The sequence below is a fragment of the Trachypithecus francoisi genome, unplaced genomic scaffold, assembly GCF_009764315.1.
Source record: "Trachypithecus francoisi isolate TF-2019V2 unplaced genomic scaffold, Tfra_2.0 Lachesis_group1, whole genome shotgun sequence".
Lineage (NCBI taxonomy): Eukaryota > Metazoa > Chordata > Mammalia > Primates > Cercopithecidae > Trachypithecus > Trachypithecus francoisi.
The window spans coordinates 54,780,097-54,799,537 of NW_022681454.1; the positions used below are offsets into that span (position 1 = coordinate 54,780,097).

General features: G+C 41.0%; 1 protein-coding gene across 1 annotated transcript in view; it reads right to left on the reverse strand.

Annotated features, from left to right (window-relative positions):
• Window positions 1–19,441, reverse strand: part of FRAS1 (Fraser extracellular matrix complex subunit 1) — a 478,911-nt gene that overhangs the window by 24,799 nt on the left and 434,671 nt on the right. Inside the window, exons 62-68 of the mRNA XM_033214331.1 lie at window positions 14,551–14,738; window positions 13,153–13,428; window positions 10,653–10,885; window positions 8,596–8,756; window positions 6,129–6,343; window positions 2,726–2,876; window positions 189–296 (exon numbers count right to left, since the gene is read on the reverse strand). Coding sequence (XP_033070222.1) covers window positions 189–296; window positions 2,726–2,876; window positions 6,129–6,343; window positions 8,596–8,756; window positions 10,653–10,885; window positions 13,153–13,428; window positions 14,551–14,738 — 1,332 coding nt within the window. The remainder of the gene's footprint in view (window positions 1–188; window positions 297–2,725; window positions 2,877–6,128; window positions 6,344–8,595; window positions 8,757–10,652; window positions 10,886–13,152; window positions 13,429–14,550; window positions 14,739–19,441) is intronic.

Sequence of the window (19,441 nt, forward strand, 5' to 3'; positions counted from 1 at the left end):
TTTTGGGTAACTTGACACGAAGTCTGCAACTTGGTTCTGAATGGTGTGACAAAAAAGGTATGTATGCGTGTAGGTGCACATGGATGTATAGCAGAACGTTAATCATTGTCGACTGTTTTTTATTGTTCTATTCTTTCGACTTTCTGTTTCTTAATAAAAAGTTGGGGAAAAAATGGCATTGATATTACCTCTGAATTTGGCATGGGTCTTGAATTCAATGACAAGACGGCCATCCTCTCGAATGTAGATTCTTATTATCTGAAGCCTTGCAGAGAGCACACTGTCTGTCTGGATTCCTGGGCAGGAAAGCAGAGAGAAAATGTTAGGGCATGGAAAATTCCTCCCTGACAACAACCATGTATAAGTTATCCCAAGGACACCTCCAGGTAGAGCTGCACATTTATTTGAATGTAACAAGATAACATTTATATGTCTATAGAAACATATGCCAATTAAAATTGTGTGACAGCTCATTTTACTTGGTTCTTTTTTTTTTTTTTTTTTTGAGACGGAGTCTTGCTCTGCCGCCCAGGCTGGAGTGCAGTGGCCGGCTCTCAGCTCACTGCAAGCTCCGCCTCCTGGGTTCATGCCATTCTCCTGTCTCAGCCTCCCCAGTAGCTGGGACTACAGGCGCCCGCCTCGTCGCCCGGCTAGTTTTTTGTATTTTTTTAGTAGAGACGGGGTTTCACCGTATTAGCCAGGATGGTCTCGATCTCCTGACCTCGTGATCCGCCCGTCTCGGCCTCCCAAAGTGCTGGGATTACAGGCTTGAGCCACCGCGCCCGGCCTTTTTTTTTTTTTTTCTTGTAACGGTTCCACTGTTCTCGAAATAGACTCTTCAAACCTGTAAATTCCACTTAGCCCAGATGCGGGGTTCAGCAAAAAAAAGAATCCTAAAACTTCTTACTCTCAAACTTTATACCAGGGTATGGTTACAGCACATCTGCTTCCTACTATATTTTCTTTTCCTCACCAAGATACCTTTCCCGACTTAACAGAGGTATAAACAAAGTCCTGGTGGCTACATTTAGTACTCAAACCAAAGGAGAATTAAAGGGAAGCTTGTAGAAAGCCAGCATGATACAAGAAAGCTGTGGCTTTAATAAAGGAAACTGCAGTCATGGTCCCCAGTGAGTTCAGAATGACCAAAACCAAAGGGTAACGTAAGGAGGAGAAACATGAAGTTGAACAAGACAAAACAAAAACAAGAGCTCAAGGGATTATCTGACCCAGAGTGGGAAAGCTGCCTGAAGTTATTTTCCCATGAGAAATACAAAGCAAAAAATGATTTGAGCCTAAGCCATTTCATAGAAGAAAGGACTACACTGTCAGCCCTCTGTATCTGATCTGTTCTACATCATGGATTCTGCATCTGTGGATTCACCCAACCTCAAATTGAAAATATTAGAATAAAAATGCATCTGCACTAAACATATACAGATTTGTTTTTCTTGCCATTATTTCCTAAACAATATAGTATATAGTTGTTATATATATATAGTATACATATACAAAACAATATAGTATATAGTTGTTATACCTAAACAATATAGTGTAACAACTATTTATATAGCATATACATTGTATTAGGTGTTATAAGTAATCTAGAGATGATTTAAAGCATAAGGGAGTATATGTATAGGTTATATGTAAATACTATACCATTTTATATGAGGGATTTGAGCGTCCTCAGATCTTGGTGTCTGGGGGAGGTCCTGGAACCAAACCTTAATAGATATGAATGATGACTGTACTTCAATTAGTAGAGATGAAGCTTTCTCAAAAGAAAACTCCTGTTTTTTTTTTTTTTTTTTTTTTTAGTATGTTTGCCTCAGATAAAGCACATCACCCCTGGAGAGGAAAAGAGGGAGGGCGGGAGCAGTAGAATTTAGGGGAAATGGGTTTGGGGAAATAGGTTTGGGGTAGTGTGTGAAGTACAGGACACTAAAAATGAGAAAAAAAAAAAAACAAGAAAAACAAAAATAACCAAGAACCATTGGAGATAGTGGAGGAGAAAATTGGGGAGTTTGAAGGAGTATCTCTGTGGAAGCAGTAGGAGGAGGTGGGTGGGGAAACTGGGTGGGGGTGAGGTGTGGGCTCCCAGCTGAAGGGCTGCCTCCCACTTAGTTCTTGGGGGCTCCTCCCAGAGAGGACAGGAAGGGGGATGAGCCTGAGGGAAAGGTCATTTTAAACATTCAGCATCACAGCCCTTGACTTCAGAAGGTTAAAATTCCTTCTTTGGAGGATGCAATTAAAGAGCTGATGCTTTGCCAAATGAATAAAGTGGGCTACTTGACATAAATATTTCAAGTGCTCTTGACACATTTTTCTATTTCCATGCATCTGATTTGAAGATCCTTTTGCTTTGTAAAAAAGATGAACCACATGTTTCACTACGAGAAAATGAAGATTATTTGGGTTATACTCCAAAAGAACACACACCCCTCTGAATCCCTCATGGGTAGTAGAGGACTCATCTGTCACTTGCTATCCTCTACTCTGGGACCTTAGCTATCTAGACTGAGACCTTCCAGCATCAGGACAGAAGGACATCATTCTTTTCAGGAACCCCAGATCTTCACTTTCCAGACTTGAGGTGGCCCCACTTTATCTATGGGATAACAGGATGAGAAAAGCAGCTACTGTTAAAAGTCACTACTCTTCTTTTAATCTTGCTTGAGTGAAGCCCTAACTAAACGGATGGTTAAGGCGTCAATGGGCATACCTGTTCTCCAGAGAACAGTGTCATAGAAGAAAGAAAACTCCATCTCAGTGTGGTGCTCCAAGGAGGCCCAGCCCCTGGGGGCTGTCACATAGATGTAGGACACATACAGAGGAACGTGCACTGTCAAGAAGGACTGAGCAGAGTCCCTCACCTGCCGAGGAAGCAGTAAGCACACAGAGTTATTTCTCCCCTGGGATGAAAAGGCATATTATCACAGCATCTTGGTTTCATCTTCATTCACCCACGTAGTCGCACACTTATTCAATAATTATTAAGCAAGTGCCCATGATTGCACTTACTAATTTAAAAAAATAAAGGAAGCAATGGAATAGAAAGTGGCCAGAATGCTTCTTTAGACAGGGTCATGTGCAGAGGCTTCTCTAAGGAGGTGATATTTGAACAAAAATACTTTTGAAGTGGGAGAATGAGCTCTGTTCAGTTGCCAGAAGATCTGGCTGAAATTTTAGAATATCACAATTATTCCCAAGGATCAACCCGGTGGATGTGGGATCTACCATTCAGTACAAACTCCCTGTGTTGACCATTTGCCAGTGACCCGTAGGAGAGCCCAAGTCAACCATCATCAGGAAGATGCCCACATCCGGACGCCTGGGAGGAACCTGTGCCTAATTCAGGATGTTTTAGTGAGTGCTCTAATCTCCTGCTCCAGGAACAAAGGGCCCGAGCATTGAAATCATATCTAGGAAGTTCACCAATGGACAACTCAGAGCTGCACGTACTTCAATAATTTCTTGTCCCATGCAGTGCTTTGGAAAGAGTTTTGAAAAGGCAGCACCTCACACTTCCAAGAGAACATTCCTTTTAAGGAGATTTGTTTCCCTGCTTTTAATTTGGCCCGATCATTTTTATTTTACTACGTAACGAACAAAACTGGATGGAAAGGTAACAGAATGGTAGCAGAAGCTTTTATGGTGAACATAGCTGTATATGTGTGTGTGAGTGGAGAGTTGGTTTACACATTTTTAAAATATTTCTATGCTTTCTTCCATAAATATATATATTTATAACAAAAAAACTTAGTTTAAAACAATTTTATTTTATCATTGGCTAATTACTACAATATACTATGGGACTTATATTTTTCTTTTGTTTGAAAATACAGTATAAAGTGTTTCTATGGGTAATTAAGGAAAAAACCAAATGCTTTAATATTTTTCCAAAGTTTTTTTTAATATTCAAAAGTTGTCAGGGATTTAAAATTTGATGCCAGCTTTCTCAAAAGACTCAACCAACTCCACACTCATTGAAAAATTCCACTTTGACATGCTTTACTTTGTTCGTTTTTCAAGAGATGGGGTCTCTCTCTGTAGCCCAGGCTGGAGTCCAGCGACTCCATCATAGCTCACTGTAGCCTCAACTTCCTGGGCTCCAGTGATCCTCCAGCCTCAGCCTTCCAAATTGCTGAGACTACAGGTATGAGTCACTCTTCCCGGCCTTTTTATTTCCTTTTTAAAGAAAATTTCCAGATTTCATTTGGACCTTGTACCATGTTCTGTCCCTTATACACTGGTTTTGCTAAATACACCTGCTCCAATCACACTATCGGAACTTCGATAAACTCTCTAGCTGATTGGCAAAATTAATTTTCCCTCGTTTGTTTTTGTTTATCCTCCTTTAGCCCTCATGATATTACTTACTAATCTTTAAAAAGAAAAAAAACCCAACAAATATTTACTGCATGCCTATTCTATGCCAGGCACACTATGAAAGGCACCTTCTCTTGCTGAGATTATTAGTACAATTTCAGATGAGGTTCAGAGAGGTTATGTCTTGTCCAAGACTGCTGATTTGATAGCGAAAGGTACCAACGAGGCCTTAGTTCTAAGTTCTATATTATTCCTACCATATGTCAGTAATTTCAATTATTTTCAAAGAAATAGACAACAACAAAATACTTCTGTGTATATATTTTTTCTGTGTTGGTTTAAAAGTGGGATATATACATATAAGAAATCCTTGTCTTTGAGGTTTTTAAGCATATTCTGAACAAAAATATTCAAACATGTAATTACAGCAAAAGCATAAAGAACAGAGAATACTAATTTTTGAGAGGCCAGGAAAAAAACAAATCACTTAGGTTTGCATTTTCCAAAGTGAAAGGTTATGCAATCGGAGAAACAGAAAACCTATGAATGCCTTAAAATTCTCTTCAGTAGATGGCAGTAGTGCACACAAAATGAGAGGAAACCAGGCTGAGAGGCACCAAGAAAACAACACATTTTAATCAGACACTTTCTCTAAATGATTACTCTAAATCCCTCTATAATTTCTCTCTTTCAATGAGGATAAACCTGATTTGAAATGAAGAACAAACATCTAACTAGTTTTCAGCTCATTGAGATAACTGCTCAAAATTGGATAGAACCTGCTTTAGAATTAATTTTCCCATGAGGACAGATTAGCCTAGTCTCAGTGGCCCTTTGATATAACTGCCCTTCTCTGACTATGACTTCTTGCTATAAATTTTTCAATTGTCACTAATTGATATGGTTAAGCTTTCTGTCCCCACCCAAATCTCACCTTGAATTGTAATCTCCCTAATCCCTCCATGTCAAGGGAGGAACCAGGTGGGAGGTGATAGGATCATGGTTTCCCTCATGCTGTTCTTATGACAGTGAATGAGTTCTCACGAGATCTGATGGTTTTACAAGGCAGTTTTCCCTGTTCTTGCTTGCTCTCTCTCGCCTGCCACCATGTAAGACATGTCTGCTTCCCCTTCCCCTATAAGTTTCCTGAGGCCTCTCCAGCCATGTGGAACTGTGAGTCAATGAAACCTCTTTTCTTTATAGATTACCAGTCTCTGGTATGTCTTTATGGTAGTGTGAGAATAGATTAATACACTAATGTTTAATGATAATATATATTTTAGAAAGTGTCTATTTTTGTAGGGGCTGGCAGTTTGGAATAGGTGTGAAATCAAAATGTTTTAAGCAATTATCTTTCCACAATGCATAGGACAACAGTGTTCTTCTTGTCTTCTGAAACACAGGTTGTGTCATCTGACACATTTTCCCAGGTGGGGAAGAGAATACATCAATGTAGTAATAACCCTAGTATCAAATGTAAATAGTTTTGGCTTTCCAAAATATATGCATTATAAATATAAAAATATATATGCCTAGAGAAGTAAATATTGGATTTTTATATAAGTGAGTATGCCAGACAGTAAGTTTTTTCCACATTAACTTGATTTAGAGGACTTTTGGGGCCTTCTCTAGCTTCAGTGCTGCCAAGATCTTGCTTGAGGGACTTATAAAGAAGACTCCGTTAGTTGGTTGGCCCAGTTCTGGAGGCAAAGTGCTACCTGAAGTGCTTCAGGAACAAACAAGGTTGACCATGGCACCCATATGCAGAGTCCTCAGACAAGCCCCAGGGCACCCACCTGGAAGTCGGCGGTTACAGAGCCCCCACAGACATCAATCAGCTCAGTCATGTCGTAATAAGCATCAAAGGTCCACACGCAGCTCTTCAGATTCAGGTGTTTGTAGAGCTGGATGGTCTTTGGCTCTCGCACGCTGGGGTCAAACTGGAAGGGGCGATCATAGCCAGGCCCCAGGGCGGTGCTGTCATAGACCACATCATCCAGGAACCCTGCCTCTGCCGGGGAGGGAAGAATGAGGAATGATAACTTGGTTTGCGGAAGCCAAGGAGCAGGCTGGGGCGAAGAGCTCACCCTTTCACACTAAAAGCACTTTCAGTCACCTAAGACCCTAACAACAAAGCAACCCAGGGCTCCCAACGTGCAGGGAGAATGTGAGGGATCTTGGAAAGCGCTTGCTAACTGCTGTTGCCACGTGTTGAATGGAGGACTCCACCTCTAAGACACCACAGGAACCATGGAGGAAAAGGTGAGCAAATGATACCATGAATGAAGGCGGCAGAACTTGGAAAGGAAAACACTCTGAAGCTTTGCCTGCTACACCTGGCAAGTCTGGTCCTGTGCTTCATATATGTCCCCACCAGTCCTGAAGAAATGGATTTACTGTATGGCTCATTCATTAGGGAATTATTATTTTAAGAGTGATTTTTAAAATTTCTTTTTTGAGACCCCATCTCAAAAAAAAATTTAAAAAAACCAGCACATCTACATTTGACTACTTCTTCTTGCTCATAGTTTCTGAACTCTTTGGGAAGGAAAGTCTGAATTTTTTGTTAATGAGTAAATAGCTCACTAATGATGCCTGTAACTCTCACCTGTGACAGGCAAAAATTATTGAATCAAATGCTGCCAAGAACATGAATGGCTCTAAATTAAGGGAGAACTTTATATAGTAGGGAGCTGAATACAGATACAATTTTAGAATATTAGGGTTAATTTTTTTTTTTTTTTTTTGAGACGGAGTCTCGCTCTGTCACCCATGCTGGAGTGCAATGGCGCGACCTCGGCTCACTGCAACCTGCGCCTCCCGGGTTCAAGCGATTCTCCTGTCTTAGCCTCCTGAGTGGCTGTGATTACAGGTGCATGCCACCACATCTGGCTAATTTTTTGTGTTTTCAGTAGAGACAGGGTTTCACTGTGTTCCCCAGGTTGGTCTCAAACTCCTAAGCTCAGGCAATCTACCCGCCTCAGCCTCCCAAAGTGCTAGGATTACAGGCATGAGCCACTGCACCTGGCCAGGTTAAAATTTTATAGTACTAAAAGTGACTGTAGTATTTTAAAAGGGTTGATAAATATCTTAGAATGCTTGACACCCAGCACCCAGCCCTCTATCCCATGATGACTAGGTACTCAATTAACATGTCTTGAAATTAATTGCTTTTAAGTAGGAAAAGGTGCAAAGTTTAGTATTTAAACATAGTATGTCTCTTCCACTAGCTACAAATGTGGACCAATTAAACTTTCATATGTAGCTCAGTGATTTACAAATAATTTGTACTCAGCTAATTGCTACTGTATAAAGACCATCATGACCAAAAGTGATGCTTAATGAATATGAAAGAGAATATGAATGCATTTCTGTCTTCAAAAACACTATTAAATGATTCATCATTTGTGAAAGGAGGAAATATGCAGGTAATGTGCACTTGCTAAGGTAAATGGAAATGGACAGAATTCTTTGTAAAGTCAAATGTCTGCTGTGGTGAACACAGAGATGTGCTGCCTCAGCTGTCAGCTCCTTCAGCTCTGCGTCAGCTGCACATTGGCTCAGCCCAAGGTCATGCCCTTGCGGGGCAGCCTGCATTCAGTGACGAAGCTAGGTAGGCTATAAGGGTCTGGCTGTATCAGCTGGAAGTAGGACAAGACTCTCCAGAGCTCCCTGCCATGGCTGAGATGGCTTTTTCAGCCTGCATTGCAGCTTGACTTCTCCCTCTGCCCAATCCTGTTTCGCTCCTTCTCTTTCACAAGTATTGATCCCTAATAAATATCTTGTAACCCCAAACTCCATCTCAGCTTCTGCTTCTGGAGAACTCATCCTATAGCATCTTCACTTTAGCTTTTTATAACAGGTTTTTGGAGCACCAGTGTAAACATGCTCACTCTAAGGGAATGAAGACACTAAAATATACCATAGTGGTGCTTTAAAAATGTCAATGCATTTAATCCTCATCTTGAGTGGTAACAAGTGTTATTCCCATGTTATAGATAACAGTGGCTCAGAAAGGTCAAACTGTATTTGTTCAGTGGAATAAGGATTTGAACCAGTGTGATTCCAAAGTTCTTGTTTCTTTCTGTCCACTTCATTGTCTGAGCTAATGGAATGTGCATGTGTGCTAGGAAAGAAAACCACTAATGTGTGGATTCTGAGAACCAGAAAACATGAAAAGCAGTTCTCCTCACTCTGGTATATCTTGAAAGTCACTGCACTGGGCTAGCATGGAAAGACCAGTCCTGAACTCGTCAATCTCACCTGAGATGCCTCTCAGGTCATAGGTGGTAACTAAATTGGAGCAGACGTGCTGGTGTCTGTAGATGGACTCAGACAGTAGAAAATGCAAGTTGTGCAACGGCATGGTGGAGATAAGGGGCAGCATTCCATCCTGATGTGGGATCTGCACCGAAATGTGGATTCTAGGGGGAAAAAGGGCAGAAATAAATGTTTAGCTGACTGCTATAAATGGTCAATAGGATATACTTCTTTCTCATCACCTAATTTGTCTTCACCAATGAACTACCATTTTTTTTTCCTTCCTGAAGATTTCCAGGTAGGATTTCTGTCTGAACAGGGGGTATACATATATACATAGTATCATTGCTTCCCTCTAAGAGACCGGCCAGACACAGGACTGATAGTAATCTAGAATTATAGATTTTTTTTCTATACAGGAAAAGATAACATCACAACCACAAATTACTTTAAAGCTTTCCTTTGCTTTTTAATGGAAACTCTGTTTTTTCAGGAGCTGAAGCTGAGTGACTGCAGAGGGCCTGCTCCCCTGCTCTGTCACAGTGAATGTTTATGGAACTTAGGTAAGCTTGACACTCACATTTCTTTAAGTATTTGAGTCAAAAATATATCGTTGAGCTTTTAAACTCTAAAACCAATTCCTCCACCCAGCCAAATCTGAGGAATTACAATGTGCAGCTACTCATACTCTCTCTCCTGACTGAAAACAGCCTTCTCTCTTCAGTCTCCCTGTAAGTCCTATCAACACCACGTGTCCAGCCCTACCAGCCTCAGTCTGCAGTGTCCTGTTCCTTGATCTACATCCTCAGCTCTTAGGCAGCCTTTGGACCAGGAAATGTGCAACTTATTTATATTGGCTACTATTTCTCCAATGTTTTCAGACTCTGTTTATCTTGCCTCCCCACTATGAGGACACAGAGCATTTCCTTCACTACTTTTGTTTCTCCAGAGCACATAGTATACAATTCTAAATAAGAAATGAGCTTAATAAACATTGGTTAAGACTGCGACACGACAGAACTATACTTATGCATTGCAATTTTTGTCATTGTAGCAGTTTAAATTTTGAGTGTGTTTATTGACAGTGTGTTTTGAGTTTATATAGCTCATCTCTTGAGCACAGAACCACATTTTTAAGAGGAATCAGAACCTTGGAAGTGAAGAGGAGGGTCTTTTTTCTAGGAAGGGGTCACTAAGATACATTTTACTGTGTCAGGAAAGAAAGAAGTGTGTGCATATTCATTCAAACATGTTTTATTCATATAAAGGAACTCATTTTTCTGAGTTTATGAGCAATGGAGTTGTTTATAAAGGCACAGATTTAAATACTATAGTGTTTAATAAATATGCATAGCATACACAAATTCTTTTTTGCTATACAAAAATGAAAACATCCATTTCCCATCATGGTGGCACAGAAAAAATTAAGTCCAATATATCCTAATTTCTACATTATTATTCATTTGTTCAGTAGATATTTAGGAGTGCCTCTTAGATGCCAAGAAGCACTATACTGGCCAGAGGATACTCAAAATACAAACTCATGGTCTCTGGCCTTCAGGCCTTACCATCTACTAAAGGATAGAGAGAGTGAATGCTAATAATCTTCTAAAAGAAGCATATACAGGTGCCAGAGAAGCTAGAAGGGGAAGCCTCCAAATTAAATTAGGGGAGATGATGGAAATGTCCCTAGAAGAGATGCCATGTGGTAGGTATTGTAGGACAGTAGGGTTCCAGCCAGTGGAAGGGGGCTGGGGAGAGTTGAGGTAACAGCATGGCAAAGGTATGCAACTTGTAAGAGTCCGTAGTGCTTGGGAAGTTACTCATGATTCCCTGTGGTTGGACTGGCAGGTGAAAATGAGAAGGTGAAGGAAAGACTAGGAAGATAGGCAGGGGGCCCAAGCTTGAGGGATCTTCACAGATTTAAACTTTTACTGACACATTCATCATCACATTTTTATTGTGCAGAAGCATCACTTATTGATCATCCTGGGAAACACACAAAGGAGACCTGAGATTCACCTTAACCTACGCGTGGTGGAAGGCACCACCTGCCTGACCTGTTCGGATGCTCTTTATGCTTGACATCGAGGTATTTCAAGGTTGCAATGAAGGACTGAGCCTGGAAGCCTCTGGATGTCCCAGCCACCACTGGTGTGTGGCAGATAGCACTGTCTGTTCCAATGGTAACAATGTTGCTCCTTAAGGGGGTCCCCACATGGCCCACCTTGTCCACAGCCTTGGCCACACAACGCACATGGAACCTCCGGCTGAAGTAAATGCTGTCCAGGACCTACCAGGGAGAATAAATCACTTCCAATGTGAGTACCCTACTTAAACAGCTCCTTATATGATCTGGTTAAAGGTAATCTGTAAAGGTCATCCATCCACCCATCCATTGATTGTTCCATCTAGTCATTCATTCATCATGTAAGTATTGACTTTTAACTGTGAACCAGACAGTCGAGACAGATCATTGAGTACTTATAGCCTAAGGGGGTAAGATAGTCAATGAACAATTAGACAGACATGAAGCATGAACCCACAGATGAGTGATTTCCATTAATAGTATTGTTCTCTTAATATACTAGGCTCAGCAGAAAAACGACCCAAGTGTTATTCAGGCTTCCAGCAAGACTGGTTGGCCTCCAAGTCACTGTTGCTGAGAGCATAATGTCAGGAGACAGAGGAAACATTCTTCCTTCCCAGGAATTATCATGGTCTTTTTATCTTACTGCTATCCTCCCTCCATCCCATCTCCCTACCCAGTGACCACACACTGCAAGGGTTATAGTAACATGCAGGCTTGAAGCTGAGAACTTGACCTCTGACACATTCTAGCCTTTGAAGGTCTTTCCACAGATTCCTCCAAGTCCCCAAACATACAGAAGCCCTAAAAGTGCCTAACTCAATCTGTGCAGAGGCAATGTAGGTCACCAGGACTCTTTAAGAAAATGTGTGCATTTACATAGGGAAAGTATATAACAAGAAAAATTAATCAGTAGTTCTGTGTGCCACAGACCTCCCACAAAGCAATCACACAAACTTACAAATTTTACCCATGAAAACAATTTTCCCTGAAGTCCATTAAAAATTAAAGAAGATTTTTCCATTAAACTTTTTTTAAAATTAGCTGCCAATGCTTTACTTATTTATATATACATGAACTTAGTACAGAAGGGATTTGAAGCATCCTACAAGAATGCATATAATAGAATGGCATTAAATAAATAATTGAAGAAATCAAGATAAAGCAAGGGAATCTAGGGTAAAGGGTATTAGTCACAAATTCATTGCAAGAAGGAAACCTGAAGCATAAACTCATAAATTTTTCTGTTAAAAATGTGCATTTGGCTCCAACCAGATCAAACCTCCTTTACGGTTTTGTTGAAGAGAGAAATAGATACTTAAGAAACAACAAGCTGGTAAGTCTTGCCATGTTGATTTTTTAATAATAGAGAAGACTATTTAAATTTGAGCTAGGTTATGTTGCAAAAGAATTGCTCTTCAGGCCTTTCTGAATAAGTTGTGCCAAAGAGAGTGGGTATGAATGACCCTGCATTATCCAAAGCCTCCCATCTATGTCTAACGGCTTTCCTCTGCTATTATCTCATTCCAGTGAAACTCTTATTACAGTGGGAATAAATTGTGGAATAAACAGGAAAATCTAGAGAAATTTGGTCTGAAAGATATCTCTGATGTCTAAAATCATTCAGTGAGATAATTTTAGGCAAGAATTGTTGAATGTTTACTACATGGCAGGTACTATACTAAGCCTGAATCTCAACGGCTTTCAGCTCACTTTTGGAAGAGAATCAGTTTTGTCAGTGTGATGTGCAGGATCACTGTGGTGGACTGTTTGTTAAGGTTGGGAAAACATACTATTCATTGTTCTCTGATGGTGTCGGGGTATTGGTCTCTAAGCTTTTTGAGGACAGCAACTGCTGCACAAATGTCTTTTCATGGCCTCCCATAGAGCTTTGTAAAGTGCTGATCATTCAGCAACGATTCTACTCTTTTATTTAATAACTAGTCCCCTCTATGTGCCATTGATGTGCTGGCCATTTTGGGCCACATTTCTACCGCATTATAGAAATGTGGTAGAAACTTTGGTTCATGCGCGTAAGGAGTTTATGTGCTAATACTTATGGAATGATTGAAGATACGTTAATAGTAATCAACAGTGCCTACCTGGAGTTTTTCACTGACTTTGTCATTTATAGGTCATATTTTTCAATGACCTTGTAAAGTAGCTAAGCAGTAGAATTATTACTTTGCAGATCAGGAAACTGAGGCTCAGAGAGATTAAGTAACCTCTTAGCATTACTTAGTTTAACACAGGCAGCACCAGGATTTGCAAACAGGTCTTCTAACCAGCTTAGGTTTCTATTACAGCATATTATCTTTTCTTATGTATAAGAGTAAAGACTGTGCACCTGTTTATTTGTTTTATTCCAAATGCCATGCATGGACCATAAGGAATTTGATTATCTGAGTAACAAAGAACAACACCAGTTCTCACCCAGAGAGGGAGAACCAGGTCCAGACCCCCAGACCTACCATGTGGTTGACACTGGTGAATGGTGTGTTGTCAGAGATGGTTTCAAAGGGAGACCGGGCCCCATTGCCATCAGTGGGGGCAGCCACTTCCCAGCTGAACTGCACAGATGTCTGGTTGATGCCGGCCTCACTGCAGCGCTCCTTCATGACAGCATATCTGGGGAAATGAGGGTCACAGGGGGTGACACAGACCAGCGGGTAGCCTGGGGAGGGGGATTTCTTAACTCCTTCCTTGGTAACTTCTTCCACATGGTCATAGTCAGCAAGTGTGACCACCTGCGAAAGAGCAACAAAGCTTCAGTTCAGGTTGGGTATCGGCAAGATCACAGAACTAAGGCCCCCTTCTTTGGAGATCCACAAGATGTCTTAGTGTCTAGGGATTCTTTAAAATATAACAGGAGAAGTTTTTATAATTGTTTGCCAGGCATCCTTAAAAGATACTGCAGATCTTTAGTGGTGGAGAAGATCCTTCTACTGGCTGGGCTAGCAACTTAACTATCCTTTTAATTTTATTCCTAAATCAGAGCCCTATTACTCATGTAAAGAAATACTCTTGACTTTCCTGCACATTGGAACCAAAGCTGTATCATGAATAACAGTTGCTAGTTTAAACTTGCATTAAATAGTTGATGGTATATAGTAGAACATTTGGCAAAATAAGAGTAAATTGAAGTGGTATATTTCTTCCATGGCCAAATAAGAGACATATTTGGAAATAATCGTCATTCTTTTCTAACATATGAGACTAGTTAGCAGAAGTTAGAAGACTTCTTCTGATTGCTTCACAATTATGGGTTACATTTTCCTTGGCAACCTCTAGGTGTTTTCCTCTTAATTGTAAGGACAGTGCATTCATTCTATTCACCCCAAGTTAGGAAATCTGGTACTACCTTCCCACAGGTACTGAATTCTATAAATACGGTGAGTATGTGGGATAATAGATATGAGGTAGTATTACGTTCTTACTCTTCTAAGTCCCATCAAAGAAATGATAAGATCAATTGTATTGTGTTTTCTATCTTTATCAGACTAAGACACCAACAGGATTTGGTCTTACTTTTAGGTCAGAACAGGGTTTCTTACCCTCAACACTATTGACATTTGTGCCAAATAATTCCTTTTGTTGTTGGGGGCTGCCCTGCGCATTATGGGATGTTTAGGAGTATCCCTGGTTTTACCCACTAGATACTAGTAGCACCTGGTGTGATGACTGTGACAACCAAAAATTTCTCTAGACACTGCTTAAATGTCCTCTGGAAGGGGGAGAATGGAAGGCAAGATGGCTCCGGGTTGGGAACCACTGTGTTAGAAGAATAAAGAAATAGAGTACTTCTCTTAAGTTCTCATCTACTAGTCACTGAGACGTAAAACAGCAATCCTTTGGGTCAAGCAACTCACAATGGGTGGTGCTGGCAATATGAGGCTCCCTGCTGCCTCCTGGTCTAGAATCGTCACTGTGGCAGTAGTCACATCCCCGAGAACTGCTTCCACTGGGTCATCTGGGCCAAGGACTAATGAGAAAGATTCATGCCATTCGCGGTCTTCATTGGACAGGATCTCAACTTTAAAAAAGATATGATCCACACCTTCAACAAGGACAGAACAAAAAGAGAGCAAAGGCTTCATTAGGAAACATACCCAAGAGAGTGCAGCTTGGCGCCACTGAGACATCATGTTAAAATATGTTCTTTCTTTTTAGCGGTGTTCTATAAATGCAGTGGCTGCTAATCACTTTAGCCCCATCTCAAGTGAGGAATCTTTTTTACAGACCAAATTCCACCTGTGGTAGAGGCTCAGTATTGCAGATTTACTGTTCAACACCATATGAGGATTAATGGCCCCTGCCTGACACTCGCTGGCAGTAATAAAAATCTATGATCCAAAATACACTTCACCCTGGTTATGAGGTTTTTTTGCTAAATTTTTCTTTCCCCCTTACACTTTTGCATGAGCTCCTGTTTGGCTGTGAGGGCTTGCACATACAGATACCCTTCAAAGCTGTTTCCTGAGAAGAAATGGCTCAAGGTTATCTACTAAGCCAGGCTCCACGAAGATGGTAACATGGAGGGTGAGTGACCTGGAATGGGTGAGGGTTCAAGCCTTAAAGACCCACTTTGGGGGACCATTCCAATATGGCTGAATAGGAACAGCTCCAGTCTGCAGCTCCCAGCGTGATTGACACAGAAGACAGGTGATTTCTTCATTTCCAGCTGAGGTACCTGGTTCATTTCATTGGGACTGGTTGGACAGTGGGTGCGGCCCATGGAGGGTGAGCCGAAGCAGGGTGGAGCATTGCCTCACCCGGGAAGAGCAAGAGGTCAGGGGATTTCCCTTTCTTAGTCAAGGGAAGCTGTGACAGAATGTACCTGGAAAAATGGGACACTGCCCAAATACTGCACTTTTCCCATGGTCTTAGCAATGGGCAGACCAGGGGATTCTCTCCCATGCCTGGCTTCAGGGGGGGGTCCCACACCCACAGAGCTTTGCTCACTGCTAGCGTAGCAGCCTGAGATTGAGCTGAGAGGCTGTAGCCTGGCGGGGGTAAGGACATCCACAATTGCTGAGGCTTGAGTAGGTAAACAAAGTGGCTGGGAAGCTCGAACTAGGCAGAGTCCACCACAGCTCAGGAAGGCCTACTGCCTCTATAGACTCCACCTCTGTGGGCAGGGCATAACTGAACAAAAGCCAGCAGAAATTTCTGCAGACTTAAATGTCCCTGTCTGACAGCTCTGAAGAGAGCAGTGGTTCTACCAGCATGGCATTTGAGCTCTGAGAACAGACAGACTGCCTCCTCAAGTGGGTCCCTGACCCCTGTGTAGCCTAACTGGGAGACACCTCCCAGTGGGGGCCGACAGACACCTCATATAGGCATGTTCCCCTCTGGGACGAAGCTTCCAGAAGAAGGATCAGGCAGCAACATTTGCTGTTCTGCAATATTTGCTTTTCTGCAGCCTCTGCTGGTGATACCCAGGCAAACAGGGTCTGGAGTGGACTTCCAGCAAATTCCAACAGACCTGCAGCTGAGGGACCTGACTATTAGAAGGAAAACTAACAAACAGAAAGGAATAGCAGCAACATCAACAAAAAGGACATCTACACCAAAACCCCATCTATAGGCACCAGCATCAAAGACCAAAGGTAGATAAAACCACAAAGATAAGGAGAAACCAGAACAGAAAAGTAGAAGATTCTAAAAACCAGAATGCCTCTTCTCCTCCAAAGGATCGCAGCTCCTCATAAGTAATGGAACAAAGCTGGATGGAGAATGACTTTGATGAGTTGACAGAAGTAGGTGTCAGAAGGTTGGTAATAACAAACTTCTCTGAGCTAAAGGAGCATGTTCTAACCCATCGCAAGGAAGTTAAAAACCTTGAAAAAAGGGTAGATGAATGGATAACTAGAAAAAACAGTGTAGAGAAGAACTCAAATGACCTGATGGAGCTGAAAACCATGGCAGGAGAACTTCGTATTGCATGCACAAGCTTCAGTAGCTGATTTGATCAAGTGGGAGAAAGGATATCAGTGATTGAAGATCAAATTCATGAAATAAAGCGAGAAGACAAGTTTAGAGAAAAAAATATTAAAAGGAAATGAACAAATCCTCCAAGAAATACAGAACTATGTGAAAAGACAAAATCTGCATTTGATTGGTGTACCTGAAAATGATGGGGAGAATAGAACCAAGTTGGAAAACACTCTTCAGGATATTATCCAGGATAACTTCCCCAACCTGGCAAGGCAGGCCAACATTTAAATTCAGGAAATACAGAGACCACCACAAAGATACTCCTCAAGAAGAGCAACCCTAAGACACATAATTGTCAGATTCACCAAGGTTGAAATGAAGGAAAAAATGTTAAGGCAGTCAGAGAGAAAGATCAGGTTACCCACAAAGGGAAGCCCATCAGACTAACAGCAGATCTCTCGGCAGAAACCCTACAAACCACAAGAGACTGGGGGCCAATATTCAACATTCTTAAAGAAAAGAATTTTCAACCCATAATTTCATATCCAGCCAAACCTAAGCTTCATAAGTGAAGGAGAAATAAAATCCTTTACAGACATGCAAATGCTGAGAGATTTTGTCACCACCAGGCCTGCCTTACAAGAGCTCCTAAAGGAAGCACTAAACATGGAAAGGAACAACCGGTACCAGCCATTGCAAAAACATGCCAAAATATAAAGACCATCGAGGCTAGGAAGAAACTGCATCAACTAACGAGCAAAATAACCAGTTAATATCATAATGGCAGGATCAAGTTCACACATAACAATATTAACCTTAAATGTAAATGGGCTAAATGCCCCAATTAAAAGACACAGACTGGCAAATTGGATAAAGAGTCAAGACCCATCAGTGTGCTGTATTCAGGAGACCCATCTCACATGCAGAGACACACATAGGCTCAAAACAAAGGGATGGAGGAAGATCCACCAATCAAAAGGAAAGCAAAAAAAAAAGAAGGGATTGCAATCCTAGTCTCTGATAAAACAGACTTTAAACCAACAGAGATTAAAAGAGACAAAGAAGGCCATTACATAATGGTAAAGGGATCAATTCCACAAGAAGAGCTAACTATCCTAAATATATATACGCCCAATACAGGAGTACCCAGATTCATAAAGCAAGTCCTTAGAGACCTACAAAGAGACTTAGACTCCCACACAATAATAATGGGAGACTTTAACACCCCACTGTCAATATTAGACAGATCAACGAGACAGAAGGTTGATAAGGATATCTAGGACTTGAACTCAGCTCTGCAGCAAGCAGATCTAATAGACATTTACAGAACTCTCCACCCCAAATCAACAGAATATATATTCTTCTGTACCACATTGCATTTATTCTAAAATTGACCACATAATTGGAAGTAAAGCACTCCTCAGCAAATGTACAAGAACAGAAATCACAACAAACTGTCTCTCAGACCACAGTGCAATCAAATTAGAACTCAGGATTAAGAAACTCACCAAAAACCATACAACTACATGGAAACTGAACAACCTGCTCCTGAATGACTACTGGGTAAATAACGAAATTAAGGCAGAAATAAAGATGTTCTCTGAAACCAATGAGAACAAAGACATAATGTACCAGAATCTCTGGGACACATTTAAAGCAGTGTGCACAGGGAAATTCATAGTACTAAATGCCCGCAAGAGAAAGCAGGAAAGGTCTAAAATTGACACCCTAACATCGCAATTAAAAGGATGAGAGAAGCAAGAGCAAACAAATTCACAAGCCATCAGAAGGCAAGAAATAACTAAGATCAGAACAGAACTGAAGGAGATAGAGACACAAAAAATCCTTCAAACAAATCAAGGAACCCAGAAGTTGGTTTTCTGAAAAGATCAACAAAATGGATAGACCACTAGCAAGAAGAAAAGAGAGAAGAATCAAATAGATGCAATAAAAATGATAAAGGGAATATCACCACCAATCACCGATCTCACAGAAATACAAACTACCATCAGAGAATACTATAAACACCTCTATGCAAATAAACTAGAAAATCTAGAAGAAATGGATAAATTCCTGGACACATACATCCTCCAAAGACTAAACCAGGAAGAAGATGAATCTCTGAATAGACCAATAACAGGCTCTGAAATCAAGGCGATAATTAATAGGCTACCAACCAAAAAAAGTCCAGAACCAGATGGATTTATATCTGAATTCTACCAGAGGTACAAAGAGGAGCTGGTACCAGTCCTTCTGAAATATTCCAAACAACAGAAAAAGAGGGAATCCTCCCTAACTCATTTTATGAGGCCAGCATCATCCTGGTGCCAAAGCCTGGCAGAGACACAACAACAAAAGAGATTTTTAGACCAATATCCCCGATGAAAATGGATGCGAAAATCCTCAATAAAATACTGGCAAACCAAATCCAGCGCACATCGAAAAACTTATCCACCACGATCAAGTTGGCTCCATCCCAGGGATGCAAGGCTGGTTCAACATACACAAATCAATAAAGGTAATCCATCACATAAACAGAACCAATGACAAAAACCACATGATTATCTCAATAGATGCAGAAAAGGCCTTCAATAAAATTCAACATCTCTTCATGTTAAAAACTCTCAATAAACTAGGTATTGATGGTACGTATCTCAAAATAATAAGAGCTATTTATGACGAACCCATAGCCAATGTCATATTGAATGGGCAAAAACTGGAACCATTCCTTTTGAAAACCGGCATAAGACAAGGATGCCTTCTCTCACCACTCCTATTCAACACAGTATTAAATGTTCTGGCCAGGGCAATCAGGCAGGAGAA